The sequence below is a fragment of the Octodon degus genome, unplaced genomic scaffold (assembly GCF_000260255.1).
Source record: "Octodon degus isolate 3935 unplaced genomic scaffold, OctDeg1.0 scaffold00187, whole genome shotgun sequence".
Lineage (NCBI taxonomy): Eukaryota > Metazoa > Chordata > Mammalia > Rodentia > Octodontidae > Octodon > Octodon degus.
In genome coordinates, this window is record NW_004524763.1 from 4,477,541 (window position 1) to 4,494,461 (window position 16,921).

At 37.7% G+C, this 16,921-nt stretch overlaps 1 protein-coding gene across 1 annotated transcript in view; it reads right to left on the bottom strand.

The window, feature by feature from the left end:
- Positions 1–16,921, bottom strand: part of Myh15 (myosin heavy chain 15) — a 147,450-nt gene that overhangs the window by 65,804 nt on the left and 64,725 nt on the right. Inside the window, exons 22-25 of the mRNA XM_004643969.1 lie at positions 14,973–15,228; positions 11,812–12,054; positions 10,587–10,763; positions 5,385–5,530 (exon numbers count right to left, since the gene is read on the bottom strand). Coding sequence (XP_004644026.1) covers positions 5,385–5,530; positions 10,587–10,763; positions 11,812–12,054; positions 14,973–15,228 — 822 coding nt within the window. The remainder of the gene's footprint in view (positions 1–5,384; positions 5,531–10,586; positions 10,764–11,811; positions 12,055–14,972; positions 15,229–16,921) is intronic.

The following is a 16,921-nucleotide window of genomic DNA, read 5'->3' on the forward strand; positions in this document are numbered from 1 at the left end:
TATATTGGAGAAGTTTCTGTGCTGGCCCACATATAGCTTTTTATTTCATTTAAAAGTTAACTATGATACTACTATGAGGACAACAATATGCAATGTATTAATTATTGTAATTGTCCTACTAACCTTTTTGAAACTGTTTTATTGCTATTTTATCTTTTTTCTCATTACAATTAATTTTGAAATTTAACAATAAAATAAAGTAAAAATTAACTATGATGCAGAATCCCACATTGAAGACCATCAGTAGTTTCTTTGTGAATTTCCCTACTAATAGGCACTTCGGTGTATCCTGCTATTTTGCTTTGATGAGTACCATTGTTGAAATACATGTTCCTTTTCAACACTTCTCTAGAGCAGATCCCAGGAAACTGCTGGAAGATATATCGAAAAACATTTAATACCCTGCCTTTTCCTCCCCAGTAGCAATGTGATATTATTTATCTGTATTTCGCTTTAATATCAGCATATATATACATATATTTGTATTTATCTTAGAGAAGAAATTAACATTTTGTTGCTTTGCTCTTAATGTCCTTGTGAACTAATGATATCGTCTTTCAAATGTTAGCACTTTTGGATAGCTAAACATCAAATGAACTACCTGTTTGTTCTTTGTCTATTAATTCTATCAGATTGTTCAGTTAGTTATTCGACAATGGATTTTCTGTAAATATCCTTAATATTTATATTTTCATATCTCCTGAACATGATACTCCCATTGTATAACTCGTCTCTACTTTTATGTTGGTTATTGACACAGAAATGTTTAAAAATGTAATGTAGTCGACTCTTTAATTATTTATGTCCTTGGTTTTTTGTGACTTGCTCAAGATAATGTGAACTCCCAATTTCCTGAAAGTATGCTATGTGTTTTCTTCTAATATTTTTACTTACAGTTTTACTTGCAATAAGGATAATTAATGAGCTATACCTTCCTAACAAATTCGAAGTTCAAAATTCACTATTTACTCTGGGCACAATGCTACACAGATCTTTAAATTTAATCATGTACAATTGAAGCTTTACTCATACTGAAGAGCAGTTCGTCATTCCCCTTCTTCCAGAGCGAGGCCGTAACCATTCTGACTCTTATTATTTTAATTACCTCATATTATTAAAATTGTGCAGTATTTATTTTTTGTGACTGGCTTATTTCATTTAACCCAACGTCCTCAGGATTCAGCCATGTTATTGCACGAGGCAGTTTTTTCTTATTTAAAAGATGATAATATTTAGTTCCATTATATAAAACAGAAACACATTTTGTTTCTGCTTTCATACTTCAATGGACAGTTAGGCAAATTCCATATCGTGGCTGCTGTATATAGCCTCCAATCTCCTACCAGGGGTGGGGCTTTATTTTCATACTAAATTCTTTATGTGCAGCTGAACTTTGTGTTTACAAGTAGAATGGAGCGAACACTTAGCTTTTACTTTGAAGGAAGTTAATAGCTAATAGTCTCAAAATCATTTTTAATAATGTTATTACTAATCTGAAATTTCATCTTTAACTCTACTGTTTCAAGTACCCCTATTTCCACGAAGAGAAAAGGTTTTATGTTGAAGTTTTAGCTGCTTCAATACATAGATTTGTAAAATTGAAACTTTTTGAATTGTGGCCTACAAAGAGCATCACTTTTACTCTGCTGATTGAAACATAATCTTCAAAATTGAGCATTAAGGGAGCTCTATGATTTTTTGGGGTTTTTTTGCCTTACACTACTCCAACATATTCATTAGTTTATATATTCATCCTTTTAAAAATACATTTTATTGGTACATTTTAGATATACATATTGTCAAGTTCTTAACACTAACGTACATTTTTAGAAGACTTAATAGTTGTAGTTTAAAGATTTTAACAAAGTCAGATTTTGAATATTTAATTAGAGGTATTTATTTTTGGTTTTTGAGACAGCGTCTCACCATGTAGCTCAGATTGGCCTTGAACTCATCATGTAGCCCAGGCTGACCTTGAACTCCTGGCAGTCTTCCTGGGACTACAGGTGTGCATTAACACACTTAGTTTGGATTTTGTACACTTTTATAAGGAGCTATTTATTGCAAATGATATTAGCATGAAAATATGAGAAAACAGTCATGAACTGACCACAGAAAATAATTTCAGGTTTTCCTCTCCACTTCACAATTTTAGTTCCTTCACATGCTGCTGCCCTCTGGTTAGAACCTCTTCAACTTTATAATAAAGCAAGAACAGAACCCTGTTAACAAATTCACTTTTTTAATTTTGCTTTTTTATTGCTTTAATTCTAAAATCTGTTATTCTATTTTTTATTACTTTCATTGAGAAACAAATAGCAATGAGACAGTTTTGAAACCAATTAGTAGGATAGTTTCAATAATTAATTAGTTGCATATTGTTGTATTCGTAGTGGTTATTCATAGTACAAGATGCAGACATGATATCCTGTCCAAACACTACTAGTACAAATCTTTCTTTTCACTGAATTAAGAGAAAGTAGCTGTATCTCTATCCTATTTTGTATATACAGATACAAAATGGTCCTTCCTTTGTATCCCCCCTTTTTTTTTTGGTTTAGTGTTGTCAGAGATGGGTATTCCATTGTCATTTAAATACTGTAGGTTCATGAATTCGCAAAATATTCCAATATAGTCCAGTAGCACATGATAGTAGCAGGTTATCTGTAGGACTAGCAACGTCAGAAGTTGTTGACTTGAGCCTTTTACAGCTCAGCATATTAATATGGCTTTATTTTTTATACCTCGTTTTTATACTTTTCTGCTGGATGGTTAAGACTAAGATAAAGCAAGACCTATATAACAAGAAATGAAACTTCTGTATTTAACAAGGTCAGTCAAATTCCTTCAGGATTTACCCTGAAACCCTGTACTTCAGTAGAGTAATGGACATTGCTTACCAATTTGCTCTCTGTGAAAGCCTGAGAGAAAGTTTTCTCACCATGTGACTCTCCTTAGGCACACTCTACATCATCAATGAAATTTGTTCTTTTGGCTTCACACGTCTTAGGTTTTCTGGTATACTCTCTCCAGCATGCATAGTACTAGGGCAATCTTGACCTTGGGCCCGGTGCTGTGGTACTGGCTGAGTCCTGCTCTTTGGTTATTTATTCATTCATTTTGGTGCTGGAGCGTGAACCCAGGTCTCACATGAGCTACCACTGAGCTACACCTGCAGCCCCTAACAGTCGGAACTATATAGAGGGGCTTAATAAGAGGTGGTGTAATTCTTTTCCCTTGGCTTTTTTGCCTTTAATTTAATGAAACTAATTTAGGAATGCTGAGAGTGACCTTCAACCCTGAAGTCTACAGTTAGAGATTTTAAGATATAAAGAATATATCAAGCTTGTGAGCAGATGTCATGGTGCCTGCCTGTATTCCCAGCTATTGCCAAGCCAAGCAGGAGAATCGCCTGAGCTTAGGAATTCAGAGCCAGCCTAAGAAATACAGTAAGACTCATTTCAAAAGAAAATGAAATAAAAGAAGAAAGGGGAAGATGGGTGAATAACTGAATATAGATTAGGCATAAAAGAACACATATGTCATACACACTAGGAGAATCTAAAATGATGCAGGCTTGCTATGTGTGGTGGCACAAGCTTGCAATCCCAGCACTCAGGAGGTTGAGGCAGAGGACTGCTGTGAATGTGAGGTCAGCCTGAGCTACATAAGTGAGTTTAAGGCCAGCCAGTGCTACACAGTAAGACCTGCCTCAAAAAATAAAAAATAAAATAAAAGACATTGGGAGTCAAATAGAATGCATACAATTGTTTTAAAAGTTGAAGATAACCAGGAGTACTGGCATGTGCCTGTAGTCCCAGCACTGTCTTAACTTAAATGACACCCCACAGGCAATTCACTCACTCCTATACCTATGAAACACCTACTGTGTGCCAGGCACTGTTATAGGGAATTATCAGGGAAGGACCAAAGTCTCTGCTGTTGTGCAGTTTATATCCATCATTTCAATTAAATTGTGCCTTTTTTCTTTCATGATCCTGAGGATTGCGTCCAGGAGCCCCTGACAGGTGAGTGCTTCACCAGTGAGCTTCCTGCAACCCCAAGTCAAGTTCCTCCAGGATGCCCTAGCTTCCTCCATAAAGAATGGCAATTTCATCTTTTGCAAACGCTTTGCAAGGTTAGCAACGAGTAGAATATTAGTCAAGTATCTCCAAGAAGCTACATAAGGGCAATACATGTACACAAACAAAATCAAGATAGAAACTCAAAATTTCTCACTTGATGTTCTTCTCATTTTTACTGTGAATCCCAATTACTGACATGTTCCCGTCCTTAAGCTTTATCTTATGTTTGAACCTCCCTCCCTACTTTCCCCTCTTTACTGACCTTATCTAAATAAGTTGGAAATCTTTAAGGGTTACTATCCCTACCCCTGAAAAGAACAAGGCAAAACAACTTCAGATAAACAGAAGACAAAGGAACAAGGTAAGAAAATCTATTCCATGAACTGGAAGAGCTGAGAGTGCTGCTATCTTTATTTGAGTTCCTTTGGATATAAAGAACCCATGGGAATATGTGAACTGACAGTGTCCCCAATTTTTATCATTGTCAATTTTTGCCTTTGTGTGTGTGTGTGTGTGTGTGTGTGTGTGTGTGTGTATTTTAGGGAAGGGTCTACAGGGTATTCAGTGATCTGCCTGTTTACAGCCTCCCAAGAGCTGGTGTTATAGACGTATGCCACCATGCCCAGCCTCCATTGCCATCTCAGTGCACCCTGGGGACAGGGCCTGCATGGCAGGTCTGGGGATCGAATCCCCAGCCCCTGTGCCTGCTTGCAGGCACTTTAATCTGCTGGGCTATTTGGCCATGCAGACCCCCTTTTTTGCCTAAATTTTTAAAGACAATTTTTAGGTAGTAAATTGCTTGAGAAAAATAAAATCCTATATAAAGATTAATGAAGCTCTATCAGCCAACCTATATTATTTAAGTGATCAAGGAGTATTTCTGGCTTCATATCAAGGTCAATTGTTTTCACACTGCCCTTGGTGTCATCATGACTAAAAGTGAAACGTTTTCACTTTTGACTAGTAGCCTCAGATTTCCAGTAATTAGTATGTCATATGCTTTATAACTTTCTTACCTGCTGGCCAAATACCTCCTAGCACTACTTTTTAGATTTATGTATTTTCTGTCTTTTTAATACACATGGGGTGAAAATCTATCTAAAATAGATAGATAGATAGATAGATAGATAGATAGATAGATAGATACCATATAATAAAGTCCAACAAAGAAAAAAATCTTCCCTAGGCCTTTTGTCTTTCCCTTAGGCCTCAAGATAGCTGGCCTGGCTTCTGAAATAAATGAAATGAGAGAGCGCTCCCTTCCACCTCCAGAGCTCCACATAGCAGCAAGACACTTACTTCCGCAGCTGTTCCGCTAGCTGCCACTGGCTGCGCTCCAGGTTCTCCACGTTTTCCTGGGTCACCTTCAAATCATCCTTCAGCTTGTGCTTTTCTTTTTCACAGTTCATTCTCACTTTCCTCTCCCGCTCACGGGTACCCTCCAGCTGACAAAGAGACAGATTATTTAACCAAATAAATACATAGACTTTATACTTTACTAATACAAGAGTAAAAACATAGATTCTGCAAATAACACCTGCTAACATAGGTACTTTAAATAAAAATTTCATCCATCAATAAGTTAGGCAAAGAACCTGCAGAAGACAGTGGTGGAAGAAAATTCTAGAGTTTATAGACTGAGTTCTTTCTAAGGACAAAACAAAGAACAAGTTGCCAGTTGTCTCCTCTTGGATCACTTTCCAGTGATGGGGATCTTCTTCACACAGCAGTTCATTTTACGGATGAATGAGTGCATTAATTCAGAAGTATTTCCTCATAAGAAGTACAAATACTCTCTGAAAATCCTATCCACAAGTCCCAGTTCTGCTTCCTGAGGCAACATCACATAAATCTGTCTTGATGTGAGAACCCATGCATATTGGAAGCCCTTCCAAATCCTGTGGGTGTCTTCAAACAGGTCTCACATGATTCCATGCCCTATTCATCTCTTTGGTATCCTCTTCTAGTTCAGAACATCATGTCACATTCTTTCTTTTTTTTTCACATTCTTTCTTTCCAAGACTTAGAATTTTTCTTCTTTTAATTATATCAAGATCCTTGGCATGTAATGTTTCATTTTAAACATTTCCCAGTGCCTAATTTGGTGACACTGAGTTATATTCACATTTCATGTTACCCCTTGCACCGCCCATTTTCAGAACTCTTTTTCACATGCAAAACAGAAACTGTGTACTCAGTATGCAAGAGCAGACTCCCCACCCTGCTTACCTCCATATCATGAAATCACAGCATTATCAGAACATCATCCTTCCTTTTAAAGCTTGAGTTAAAACTCTACTCTATGGATATATACCTCTACTCTATGGATATATCCATAACTTCTTCATTCATCTACTGACAGACACCTGGGTTCCTCCCACTCACTGGCTCTGGTACATAATATAAGAAGGTATACAGATGTTTCTTCAAATCCCTGTTTTAGACTGTCCTGCTTCAAGGTTGTATATGTGAGATTTTTAGACTTATGTGCAAACATGAGAAGTATATGATTTTTTATGCCTATTTTTAAGATATATTCTAATTTTTAAATGTTTTTATCATATTCTGTAGGGACATAAAGTTCAACATATCAAAACTTGATGAAAAATACCTGTTCTATAGTATGCCTAAGATGTTTGATATGCAGACAGATAGTGAGGTTAAGCTTAACAGCCTAAGTTGTTTCATAATAACAATAAGCTTGTCTTCTGGATGGTTAACAACCTAAGTTTGCAGACCAAAATTAGAGAAAAAGAAGGGCTGCAAGGAAAGCCAACATTTTGACCCTAACCTTCTAAGGTCAATTAAGACTCAGGACATATGAGAACTTGTACTGTAACGTCATGTAACTCGGTAGTGTCCCAAATTTTCTGATCAAGAAGATTATGGGGCCAAAGAGGAAAGTGATTGATGGTGTAGAGTGTGCCTAAGGAGAGTCACATGGAGAGAAAACATTCTCTCAGGCTTTCACAGAGAGCACGGGCTGTGACTCATCCACATGGCTGACACTGACAAAGGTTCTACAATCTGAGGGACAGGATCTCAGGATAAATCCTGAGGGGATTTCACTGACCTTATCAGACCCAAAAGCTACAACTCTTGTTGCATAGGTCCTGCTTTACCTTGGTCTTAACCATCCAGTAGAAAAGTATGAAGATGAAATATAGGAAAGAAAGCCAGGCTGTTATGTTGAGCTGTGGGGGACTCAGGTCAACAATTTCTGACATTGCCAGTTAAACAGAAGACCCAATGCTATTATGGGCTACTGGACTCTTTTAGAATATTTTGCTGAGTTTACACACCTATAATATTCAAATAATGGAACTTAACAAAAAAAGGGTATACAGATGAATGTCCATTTTGTATCTGTGTATTCAAAGTGGTTAGAATAAATACATAGTTACATTCTGTTAATGAATAGAATGATTTGTTCTAGTGGTGTTTGTAAATAGGATATCAAGTCCGCATCTTGTACAGCAATTAACCACTAAGAAGAATGTATGCAGTGTGTTAGTTACTGAAACTGTCCTAGCGATTTGATTTGAAACTGTCTCATTGCTATTTGTTTATTAATAAAATTATGAAAAAAAACAAATCCCTGTTTCAGTTCTTTTGAGTATATACTCAGAGGTGGAGCAGCTGAAATATATGATATCCCAATTGTTAATATTGTGGGAAATTGCCATAATCTGCTTTTCATAGAGACTGAACTATTTTATACTCCTACTAATAGTACAAAAAGGCTCCAATTTCTCCACATCCTAGCAATTAGACTTTCTTTTTATGCTATTGGCTATCCTAATGAGTGTGTGGTGGCAGGAAATTTGCCTTTTAACTTAACTCATTTAGATTTTCTATAGAGGGTATATTATGATTCACAGATTTATTTTTCTACATTAAACTTTTAAATTTTTCTGTTTTTTTTCTTTTCTATTGCTTTCCAACTTGCCATTGGTTAGATTAGGTTATTTATTTATGGGTCTCCTAAAAGATGTTGATACTTGTAATTCTAGTCTTCATATCTCTTAAGATTTTAGAGAAAATTTTTCTGTCTTCTCTTTTGCTTCTGTTATGTTTTTTTTAAATTGAGACATTATAATAGTGCATCTGTAGGAGTCATAGTAATGTATATGCATATAATGTTTAATAGTAAAATCAGGGTATTATGTCCATTTCTTCAAACATTTTTGTGTATTGAGAAATTCACATTCTCATAATCACTTAGAAGATATCATGGGTTGTTTTAACCTCGTTACCCTAGTACTCTCAAGAAAAACCCAAAGTGATTCCTGAACTCTGTCTGTGTCTTGGCATCCCGCACTAAACCTCTTTCCACCTCCCCTCACTCCTGGCCCTCTCTGTATCTAATGACTACTGTTCCTTTCTAGTGTTCTACAAGATTGATTTGATCATTTCCACACAGTTGATATGACAATTGCCTTTCTGTGCCTGGTTTATTTTATTTAATACAATGACTTCTAGTTCTCTGTTGCTGAAAATGGTAGGGTTTCATTCTCTTCTATGGCTAAATAATATTGCACAGTGTAAATATACCAAATTTCTTCATTTATCCATCCACTGAAGGACATTTGCACTGATTCTATATTTGAATAGCAGTGTGATGAACATATATCTTTAGCACAAGTATCTTTTAATAATATTATATCTTTTGTAATGTATGTAGAACCAAAGTTCCCGGACCATATGATAGTTCTATCTTTTGCTCTTTGAGGAATCTCTACACTGTTTCATACAGTGGCTATACTGATTTACATTCACACCAATAATGTATGTGTTCCCTTTTCTCACCATCATCACTGGCACTTGTTATTCTTCTTCTCTTTTTGTAATAGCACTCTAATATGATGAGAAATCTCATCGTCATTTTTCTTTCACTTTTAGTGAAATTGGCATTTTTTATGCACTTTTTGGCCATCTGTATGTCTTCCTTTGAAAAAGATCTGTTTAACTCTTTCATTCATTTTTTACCTGTTTTCTTGTTATTTGGTGTTCAGCTTCTTGATTTCCTTTTATATACTGGATATCAATCCATTGGTTGGATAGTTTGATAGCATTTTCTGTATATTGTCTTATTTCTATTGATTACTTCTTTTGCTATGTGAAAGCCTCCAAGTTTGGTATTATCCCATTTGGCTGTTATTTCTTTTTAAAATTTTTATTAGTACATGTTTGCAGAACATAAAGTTTACATTCCATATGCGATCTGTCTTAAAAAATATCATGGTTTTGCAGCATTTTTCTTTCTGATGGCATAAGCATGCTCACTCTAAGCCTAGCATCACCTAATTACATGCCATTAAACTTTGCTACTTTTTGGCTATCACTGTGTGCACACCCAATTCTTCACAGCCTACATGAACCTATAAGCCCATCCAAGGTCCCATCACCCACAGCAACATCTTGGTGATCTAGCAATGGGATATAAAAAGTGGCACAGAGATTGCAGGGACATTAGCTCTTCCTCTGAACTACAGAAGATGATCTGAGCCCAGGACCTAAGCCTGTCTCCATGTCTATGACTCATCAAGACAACCTCAGAGGGGGAGTATGGCTCCCTTAACTCCCTATGTCAGGCATGGGGAGAATTCCAATGTCTTCTCATAGGTAAGGCCAATGCCCTCTTTCAGCAGGAAGTAGCTATAGAAGACATTCTAGCCTTAGCACCCCAATAGATTTTCAGGGGTGGATAACATAGTACAGTTAGGACCATAGGAACAACTCCCTCCACTCACTTGAACCTGGACAATGTCCCAGGGGCAAGCCCCCAAGCTTTATCCCAAGGTCTACTACCCTCAGGCAGAGATAAGAAAAACAAACACCCCTGGAAAATCCTGAAGTCCCAAACCAGGACACAGGAACACCAGATTCTCCAACCCCTCCTACAATAACCTTTCTCTACTTGGAACTCATTAAGTGTTCATGCATATGGGCTGCATCTCACATATGCAATGATAACAGGGTCAGTTGTAGAAAAGAAAATGTGCGGTAGACACAACTGACCTGACACAGATCCCTGTGGGTCATGCTTTCAACCATGCTCTTGAAGCCCCACTGAGAAGTGCCTGAGACCCAGTACAACACCATAAATTCTGAAGCTCGATGCCTCATGCCATTTCTCTCCCAGCATGAGTCCACTCACTGAGCATTCTATCACCTAATTATACTTCATTAAACTTTGCTGCTTTTTCCTTTAGGAAGGAAAAAAATCATTACCTGCACCAATATCTTGAAGTCTTCAGGATATACCTCACATCCAGTTTTGTCTAGACTAGTGCTGCCAACAGTGATACAGGTACTAATTTAACAAGAAGCTATATATTTGTTAGAATAGGACTATTTGTTTTTTGGCATGTTTCCTTTCCAGCAATGGAAGACATTTCCCATAACTAGCAAAAAACTGTCAAGTAAATTAAATGGGTAAAACTTGGAGGTATGAACCAATGCACAGTCTGATAACTAGCCTTATCTGTTGCTACTTACCTCTTCTACTTGCTGTGTCAGCTTCAGATTTGCTATGCTCAGGCTGTTGAGTCGCTCCTCCTCTGTGTTCAGGTGGTCCTGAGCCTGCTGACAGGCTTCCTGTGCATCCTTGGTTGCTCTGTTAAGTTTGCTCACATCCTCCTTCAGAGAGTCCAGCTCCTCGGTCAGATTCTTGACCTGTAGAAAGCAGATGAGGACAGCTTCATTACCAGCCACCACTGGAAGGCTGGGTAGAATGCTAAGGCTTGTCTTTTCTCTTCCACAGTCCAAAGACCCATGGGGCATCCAGTGTCATCAAGAGAAACATTTTCTCAAATTCCTGATATACTTTTTCAAACTACAAATTCACTCTTTCTTCCATAAAAAGTGACCTATTACTTGGAATGACCAGGAAATGTGATACTCTGGTAAATCAAATATTATCCATGTTGTTGATTATATGGACAATTTTTAAAGCATCAAATTATTGCACACTAATAATAATAATACATTTAGGTCATTTTGCTTTCTTTTGAGGATTCAGGGCATATGTCTTGGCCATCTTGTACTTCCCTCTATTTTGAGAAAGTGGGTTCTAGCACACAGTGCTTACAAAAGCAGAAGCCAGCTATGTTTGGCCCGTGTACTTATTTTCTTTTCAGTGTATCAGTAATACAAGAGCTGTTACTGCATTATTTGTCAAATTATACTTGCATCTTAGAGATTAGTTGTTTATCAAATATTGGATTCAGATGCTTCATCAGTGTCAGTTCACATATAGATGATTAACTTAAAACCCAGCACTAAAAAGAAGTAAATGCTGAGCTCTGTACCAGAATTTCAGTGGCACTGTCAAGATCAAACTCCGAATCATGGGCGGAGCAGGAGCTACAGATGCCGAAGCACGTCTTAGGAAACATCATGTTCACTGTGGATCCAAAAAGGATACTTGCAGGACTAATGAAACCATTTTTATTCTTCTATGAGATTTTATCAGGCAAGAGATTTGCACAAGTGAAGCATTTCATTTGGAAGATTTATGGGCTCTATAAATTCAAATTAGAAATTCAAGTTAGGACAACACAGTTCCTCAGGCCTTTCTTTATACTATTCTGATCTGATTCCTACTCTGAAAAATTGCAAGCCACTGTATTAATTAACCAAAACATAGCACTTTTGGTACCTAATACTAATTTGAGAGTGAAATTTAGGCATCTAGGCCTGCCTAACATCTCTGAAAAAGTACCTTGTGCTCCTGGGCGTGCTTCTCCTTCTCTGACTTCGCCAACATTGTTTCCAGGTCATCGATTTCTTTCTTCAACTCAAAACATTCATCTTCGAGTTTCCGCCCCCTGGCAGTCAGCTCAGAATTTATCTCCTCTTCTTCCTCCACCCGCCTAGACAGCTCTTTGACTCTGGCCTCCAGCTGGATCTTGGATTTAATCAGCAACTGGCACTGCTCTTCAGCATTTGCCAGGTTCTCTTGCTCCTGCGATGATGAGGAGAAAATTGTTGCCAACAGCTGGAAGTAATTTATCAGTTAGTTGAAAACGCAGCTTCCTACACTGAAAAGAGATAATTGCCTGCCCTCTGCCTGACACTTTCACCTACTTTCCTAGGTAGCTGAAATAATATTCCCAGGTCCCCAATCCTATTGTTGAGAAATGGAGGAGTTGCTTCTGTTTAGAAGCGATTTTAATCTTTCAGGCCCATTTAGTAGATTAAATGACCTCCTCTAAAGGACTTAATAGAGTCCTGGTGGCCTAAAGGGGCTAATGTGCCTCCAAAACTCAGTGCTAAGTTGCTTAAATCACAGCACCTAGAAGAACTGACATAGGCACCTAGTTTGAGGCTGATCCCTGCTTAAAATCTAGTCTTTTGAGACATTGATGTTCCTGTACACAATGTAATATTTAGATCATCTTTATAAGTCTTCTGGTGCACTCGCTTTAAATAAATATATGTATCATTAATTGAACTGAACAATGTATGTTTAGACACAGGCTGAGCATATAATTCATGAGCTTACTTGCTCACCACTAACTAGACTTCACAATTATTTTATTTTTTTTAAAGTATTTATTTACTTGGTACAGTGTCTCACTATGCAGCTCAGACTTGCAGTGATTCTACTGTCTCAGACTCCCCAGAGATGGGATTACAGGCATGCACCACCATGCCTGGTTTTGGTGGCTGTTGTGGCATGCTATACTGGGGACCAAACCTGGGTCCTTGCACTTACCAGGCAGGTTCTTACATCACTGAGCTATCTCCCTAGCCCTTTCATTATTACTTTCAACAGAACTTTTGCCTAAATGATTCTCCCAGCAGTAAATGTCACAACTTCCATGCACAAAAAATAAAATATTCTTTCCTTTTAACTTTTCCCAGGTGCTACCTCCAAATCCCCCCACAAGGTATCCATTGTTTCTGGGTCAAGGAAACAATAAAGTCTTTTTTATAAATTATAGAGCACGTTTCACAATTTTGAAGCTGTAACTTGTCTTCTTTAAAGGATAAATAAATATCTTTTGTGACAAAGTTTTTAAATACTCTAGGTCTGATTGAAATATAACCTTTAACAGCTCTTTGTTTTCGTTTGCTTTTTGTTTCTTTTGCGTATCAGGAATCAAACTCAGGATCTTGCATTTACCAGGGGGGCGCCACACCACTGAGCTATATCTCCAGCCTTCAACCCATCTTTGTTATGGATTGTATAATGTATGTCTCACAAAGACCCACGTGTTAAAAGTTCGGTCCTCACATGGCACCATTAAGCTGTGGTGGCACCTTTAATAGGTGGGATATAATGAGTTATTTAGGTCCTTGGGGAAACACCCTTCCAGGAATAACTGGATGCTAGTGCCATTCTCTCTCTTTGCCTCTTGGTCATGCCATCAGTGATTTGCACTACCTCCAGCTCCCCAACACTGCACCCAGCAGCCTGAAAGAAGCTTAAAAGCAGTGCTCTGTTTCATCATGGGCTGAAACTTCTAAAACTGAGTCAAGTAAATATTTTCTCTTTATAATTTAGTCATCTCAGGTATCTTGCTATAATGATGGAAAGTAACTAATGTAACCCTCATCTTCCATCTCTAGACTCTGTCATCCTTCCACCACAATGTGCCAATTTGAACATTTACCAGCTATTTGAATTGTTTAACTTGCATGTGTCATCACAGCTCAGACTGGAAAGGTGTGACTGAGATACAGACAGCCCAAAGAGGACCCACAGAGCCTGGAGAGCATCTGATGTGCCTGAGCTGCTCAGCTTACCTTCTCTGTCCAGCCACATGGTCTTCTGGCCATGGCTGTTCTCCATTTAGCTGCACACACTTAGACCCTCAGGTAGACACTCAGTCACACAGGCAGCCCACTGGCCCTCATGGCAGTCCATATTTACGCCAAAATGCACAGTGGTGGCTGTATGCCAGTATCAATCTTGATTATTTAAATTGTTTACACAAAGACCACAAGATGCAACTGCAATGGAATTCTGCTGGATTGGACTTAATGGAGCCTGAAAATTGCTGCCCCCTCCCAGCCTGAATTATAGTGTCGCCATCTTGGGCTTAATTTTTCCCTACATTATGTCAGCTAATTGGATGAAGGGGATAATAAAGATAGAACACCAAACTTCTGGATTCTACCTAAAGAATGATTTTCTATACAACAAATAGGGTTCAAAGGAACACAGATGGATAGGTATATAAAAATACATCTCCACACGTGGTCTGCCTAATCAAAATGTTTAAGAATGAGGTCTAAGCATCATTTCTTTTAGTTTCAAATGTTTTACAAATGTAATGACACAAACTCAAAGTTGAGAACTGCTCTTTTATGAACTCAATTATTAAGGTTAATATGACCTAAGGAAAAAGTAAAAAGACAAAAATGAGGAAATACAAAGCCAGGCATGGTGACATACACCTGTAAATCCAATTCCTGGCAGGTTGAGGCAAGAAGATTGCCATGAATTCAAGATCAGCCTAAACTACTGTCTTGAAAAAAAATTCAGAAAATGTAATTAGAAACATATTGAAATAATGCTGAAGACTTCACTCAAGATTTTCTCAGAACTAACATTTTATGCATTGATCTGATAATGGTCACTCAAAATGAAGATCAAGAGCTTCCTGGGCCCATGATAGATTCTGCTATTCTATAGTAACCAGCCATCTGATAGTTTGACTCTTTTTCATGGACATCCTGCCCATGAAATCACTTCATTATGAAGGAAGGTGTCTTCTCAAGCTTTTCCACTGTGTATGCTTGAGGATAACCTATTGTATTTGAAAAGCTCCTGCTTCCACTTGTTTTCTTTTCTTTTGCAAGTGAATACTAACTGTTAAAGAAGGGCCCATGATTAAAACCAGGATGTAAAGAGCCTGTGGTGGGAGTACTCACGGCCTGGAGCTGACACAGCAGGCCGTGCTTTTCCTGGCTCAAGGAGGCTTGCTCTGCTTTCAGGTCTTCTCTCTGAGATTCTGATTTCTCCAGGGCTTTCTGCAGCTGTGCATGCTCCTCCTTCAGCCTGGCTGTTTCCTGTCCCACTCCCAGAGACTTAATAAGGGGCTTGGTTTGGAAGAAGAGCTTCATCCAGGTCCAGTTCTTCACAGCAATGAATGCTCTTATGTTCCACTGGATCAAGAGAATTGCATCCCTGAATCAAGAGTGAAAAAGGGAAAGTAACTACTTTCCCTTAGATCATCGAGAAGAAAGATTTATACTAATAGTGTTTAGACAAGATATCATGTCTGCATCTTGTACTCTGAATAACTACTATGAAGACAACAATATGCAATGTATCAATTATTGTAACTGTCCTACTAACCTGTCATGAAACTGTCTCACTGCTTTTTCTTTCTCAGTAAAATTAATAATAAAAATGAAAAAAAGAGCGAAAAAATAAAAATCAGTGCAGACTATGAAAGTTATTTGCATAATGAATATCCTTAACAAGGACACCTTTCTAAGAGCCACATACATTTTCATTACTCTTCAAACCACATCTTTATCTGGGTTCCCAGTTGATTCTGACAATAACTCTATGTAGAATCTCTCAGTCTAGCAGTATTATGGACTAGATGCCTGGAAAATAGTCCCATCACAAACATCTTCTACATGAGAACTAAACCTTATAGAGAATAAGAAATACAGAGGAAACTAAAAACCATAAGTAGGGAACCACTCTTGATATTGTAATGGTTTGTATTTTCATATCCACCTAGGTAAAGAGGCAAGGGAGAGACTTTCAAAGATTTGCGCCTTTCATGAAAAAGGACAAACTACAATAATCACATAGTAAATTGAGGAGCAACTATATTTGAAAAAAAAAAAACTTTAAAATGGTAGAAAGACCTAAATCTGAGAAAAACAATGATTTAAATCATTAAGTATAATAGATGAACATCTGCACGGGGTTGGGGGGAACTCCTGATTTAAGAAAAGATTAAAACCCCATCCGCAGGAAATAGGTTAGACATAGTGGCCCAAGCTTCAGGATAGTGCCTACAATACAAGCACAGTTACTAGGCATACACCACTGCCAGGCTAGTTTCATGATGCAGGCTAATCCCCAAGGACCCAGCTCCAGACTTGCTTATATTGATCTAGGCCCAAGGCTCACCACTGGGAAAACAGGCATCAACAAACTCCCCATAAACATAGCTTTCAAATCCATCATGACGCCTGTACAAACCCAAATACCAAAACTAACTAAAGGAATATATTTCCTGGCTCACTCTTGCAATGCACTATTATACCTGATTGCACTGAAACTGACCCCAGGCCAGCATGCACTAGGACCACAGCAGCGATTATGACCCTACCACTTGGCTTGTCCAGAATCTCAGCCTGAAAGAATTAGTGAAGCTTTGCCTGTCGCAGCCTCTTTACAAAGAATGAAAGAGATATTTCTTCAATCGTGCAAAGATACAGCAATGCAAGGATTACGAATTAGGAAAACAGGGCACCAATGAAGTAACAAAATCCAGCTTCAGTAACTAAACTTAAAGAATTGGACAAACGTGACCTCACAAGATCAGACTCCAGAGGGTCCGACACAGTTTAAAGATTCTTAATATGAAGGCAAAATACATGGATACTTTTGATGGGGGACGTCTAGGTTTCTTTTTTAACTTTAAAGAAAAAAAAAAAAAACAAGATTTCAAAGCAAAAAATAGGTGAATAACAATAGCTAATACATTGCAAAAATGAAAAATTGTCTAAATTATATTAACACAAACCTTTCTTTACAATGAACTAAGAGGAAACTAGTAGTATAACTATCTCTTTTTTTTTAATTTATTTATTTATTTATTTATTTGAGAGAGAGAGAGAGAGAGAGAGAGAGA